Source organism: Propithecus coquereli, unplaced genomic scaffold (assembly GCF_000956105.1).
Source record: "Propithecus coquereli isolate 6110/MARCELLA unplaced genomic scaffold, Pcoq_1.0 Scaffold122, whole genome shotgun sequence".
Lineage (NCBI taxonomy): Eukaryota > Metazoa > Chordata > Mammalia > Primates > Indriidae > Propithecus > Propithecus coquereli.
The window spans coordinates 2697154-2700418 of record NW_012136303.1 but is presented as its reverse complement, the minus strand read 5'-3'; the positions used below and the strand labels follow the sequence as shown (position 1 = coordinate 2700418).

General features: G+C 37.8%; 1 protein-coding gene across 2 annotated transcripts in view; it reads left to right on the top strand.

The window, feature by feature from the left end:
• The window catches only part of CBFA2T2 (core-binding factor, runt domain, alpha subunit 2; translocated to, 2), a 41524-nt gene that overhangs the window by 10449 nt on the left and 27810 nt on the right, over nt 1–3265 (top strand). For both annotated transcript variants that reach the window (XM_012665754.1, XM_012665755.1), the window contains one exon: nt 827–916. In XM_012665754.1, the coding sequence (XP_012521208.1) occupies nt 827–916 (90 nt within the window). The remainder of the gene's footprint in view (nt 1–826; nt 917–3265) is intronic.

Below are 3265 nucleotides of genomic sequence, written 5' to 3'. Positions count from 1 at the left end.
CAGGGGAGTAGGAATTCAAATTAATGCTCAAGTTTTGTTTTATTTTTTATTTGTTTTAATTTGTTACTATATTGTGTTTCAGGGAATTAAATAAAAATATTTTGTGAACTTTGAAGAAAATATATTTATTTGTTCATTTCCCTTAGCAGAGGAACTGAGATTCATTCCTACTCTAAGGCCTAGACTTTTAAATGAGAAAAATACATGGGACATGCTGATAACTTTCCTGAGAATAATAAAAACTTACCATTGGGAATTTGCCTATTTGGAGTTCTGATATGCACACAGGCCACTGGAAGATAGAAGGCACCTATTGTTCTTTTTCTTTTAAATTTCCATTTAGAGGATTTTGGAAGGTTACACCGAGAGGTGGGCCAAACTTGTGAAAGAAGTGAACTTTTGAAAAAGTGTGGCACTGGGTTATTGAGTCCAGAAAATGTCTGTAAGTTGACATCCTGGCCGAGTCAGGAATCTCTTCAACACGAAACAGAAGGCTGATTCCCTGTCCCTGTAGTGACTCACATGGGACCTCTCAATATCAGGGGCCTGAGTGTGTCACTTCATGAGTAGTGAGGGAACGCAGTGCCCTATTCTCCAACCTAGGTTGCTGGATAAAGGAGAGAATCTAGATTGGGAGTGGTGGAGAAGAGACTCAAGGAAGCTGAATTTCTGTTATAAAGGGAATAGAATTTAGTTAATTTTTGAGAGGAGTCTGGGTTCATAATAGTGCTCTTGGAATTATCCTTTTCCTTATGATTTAAAATAGTTGGGCATTGTAAGCCAGTGTCCAGTTTTGGAAGTTGAACGAAGTTATTTATCTTTTCAGAACTCAACAGTGACAATCGAAGAATTCCATTGTAAGCTCCAAGAGGCCACAAACTTTCCTCTTCGTCCTTTTGTGATTCCATTTCTCAAGGTAATTCTATCAGATAACTACTAAATGTAATTTATCTTCACCATTCCTCAAGATCTACTGATCTCTGTTCTGTAATCTAAATCAGGGTGGCTTGCCATGTTTTTTATCTTTCTTATATTTTGGACTGGAAGAGAGGTGTGAGTATAATCTGCAGATAAGCCTCATGCTTGATGAGATGAGAACTGTAGAAGCCTTGAGTTGTGATCTGTGTGCAGGAGGGAGGAGGTGGTGATTGGGCTAGGAGGGTGGGGGTTGGGGTGGAGGGTGGGTTCTTGACAGAGGAAATAACTGAGCACTAAATCTTTTGGGTATGGCCAGAGCAGAGCATGGAGAGTGTGTGTTATCTTAGAGGAGATGCTTTGCAATTTTGACTTCTCTAAAGTCAGGAGAACATGTAGGAAGACAATGTTTGTATCTTCCCAAGCCTCAGTCTAGTTTCTAATAATGTCCTTTGGTGCAATTTATGCTCTCTGTAACATAACTTTTGGGGACACTGTCCTAAATTATCATGCTTATGTGGTAAGTGAGGCAGTGTTATATTTATATGGAATGTGCCCCTTTTAAAAAACTTTTTTGAGACAGGATCTCACTCTGTTGCCCAGGCTAGAGTATAGTGGCATCATCATAGCTCACTGCAACCTCCAACTCCTGAGCTCAAGCAATCCTCCCACCTCGGCCTCCCAGAGTGCTAGGATTACAGATGTGAGCCACCGCGCCCGGCTGGTTTCCTAGTTTTGAGATTGCACTATAGTTATATAAGATGTTACCATTGGGGGAAACTGAGTATAGGATACATCAGAACCTCTCTGTACTATTTTTGCAACTTCCATCAACTCTATATAATTATCTCAAAATTTAAAAGATAAAAAATATTTTAAGCCAGGCACAGTGGCATGTGTTTGTAGTCTCAGCTACTCAGGAGGCAAAGGCAGGAGTTTGAGGCTTAGTGGGTATGATCTTTCAATATCCCCTGCACTGCAGCCTGGGCAATATAGTGAGACCTTGTCTCTAAAATGAAAATAATAATAGTAACAAAACTTTAGTCTTATATCCTATCTCTACCCCTTGTCTTCTGATACTAGTATAGATATTGCCCTTGAGCTCCAGACCAGACCCCCAACACCATACCTTTCTTCTCTCTTTCCAGAAGCATCTTTCACAAGGCTGCACTTTAATTTCATCAGGTGTGACACTTCCGTAAAGCCGTCCTTGCTCCCCTAAGTCTGATTCAAATATGTCTTCCCTGTGATTCCGTTGTGTCCTGTACACATTTGCCTCAATCATACTGTAATGAACAGCTTAGTTGCCTCTTTTCCCACTAGACTATGAGTTCTTTCGGGAAAATAACAAACAGTTATGCTCTTTATGATAAAATAATTGAATGAGGAGGAAGCAGTGGGTGTTTATCCCTCTCAGATACAGGACTGCCTTGTATCTACAGTATATATAACCCTGGGTCCATTTCTCTGTCCCAACTCACTGTTTCCCTGTGCCACACAATTCATTCTTTCCCTTAGTCTATCCACAGGAAAACTTAAAAGCATTCATACAGTCTTTCCATACGTTTAATCTACTTCTGTTTGCTTTTCAACACCTGATTGCATTCAGTACAGTAGAGGTAAAACAGTATCATACTCTTATACCTATATTCTATTCCTTATTGCTAGTATTACAGATTTCTTTGGTTGCAGTGTACAAATGTCACATACTTAAAACAGGTACTCAGTTAAAGTATTTGGTATGAATGAGGGAAAGTGTTCAAACATTTTCATTTAACATGGTTAAATTGGATATATCTTTTTTCCCTAAAGGAAAATATCTTAATGTTTACTGAATAATAAATATGATATATTTGGAAAATCCAGCATAATTTCATACCCAGAAATAACTGCTGTTGTGATTGTCCTTCAAGATATGTAAAATGCTATAATTTATGTGTGTGTATGTGTGATTTGCTTAAGTGGATTCTTGGGAAACATACTGTTCTGTTTCTGTTTTTTCACTTAGCAGTATATTGTAGACACCTTTCCTTATTAGTGCATACAAATCTTCTCTACCCTCCCCATGCATTCTGATACATGACTTTATTGTCATTTTTAATGCAGTTTTCTGTTAGTGGACCTATATGTTTTCTCCCTTTTTTGTCTTTTTCTTTTCGTTTCATTTCTTTTCTTTTCTTTTCTTTTTTTTTTTTTTTTTGGTTAAGAAGCAGTATTGTATTGTGAATAATTTGTATATCACGTGTTAGGCCTTTGAACACTTGATGATTTCCTAAAAATAAATTCCTACAAGTGTTAATTGCTCTTTTCAGGGGAGTAGGAATTCAAATTAATGCTCAAGTTTTGTTTT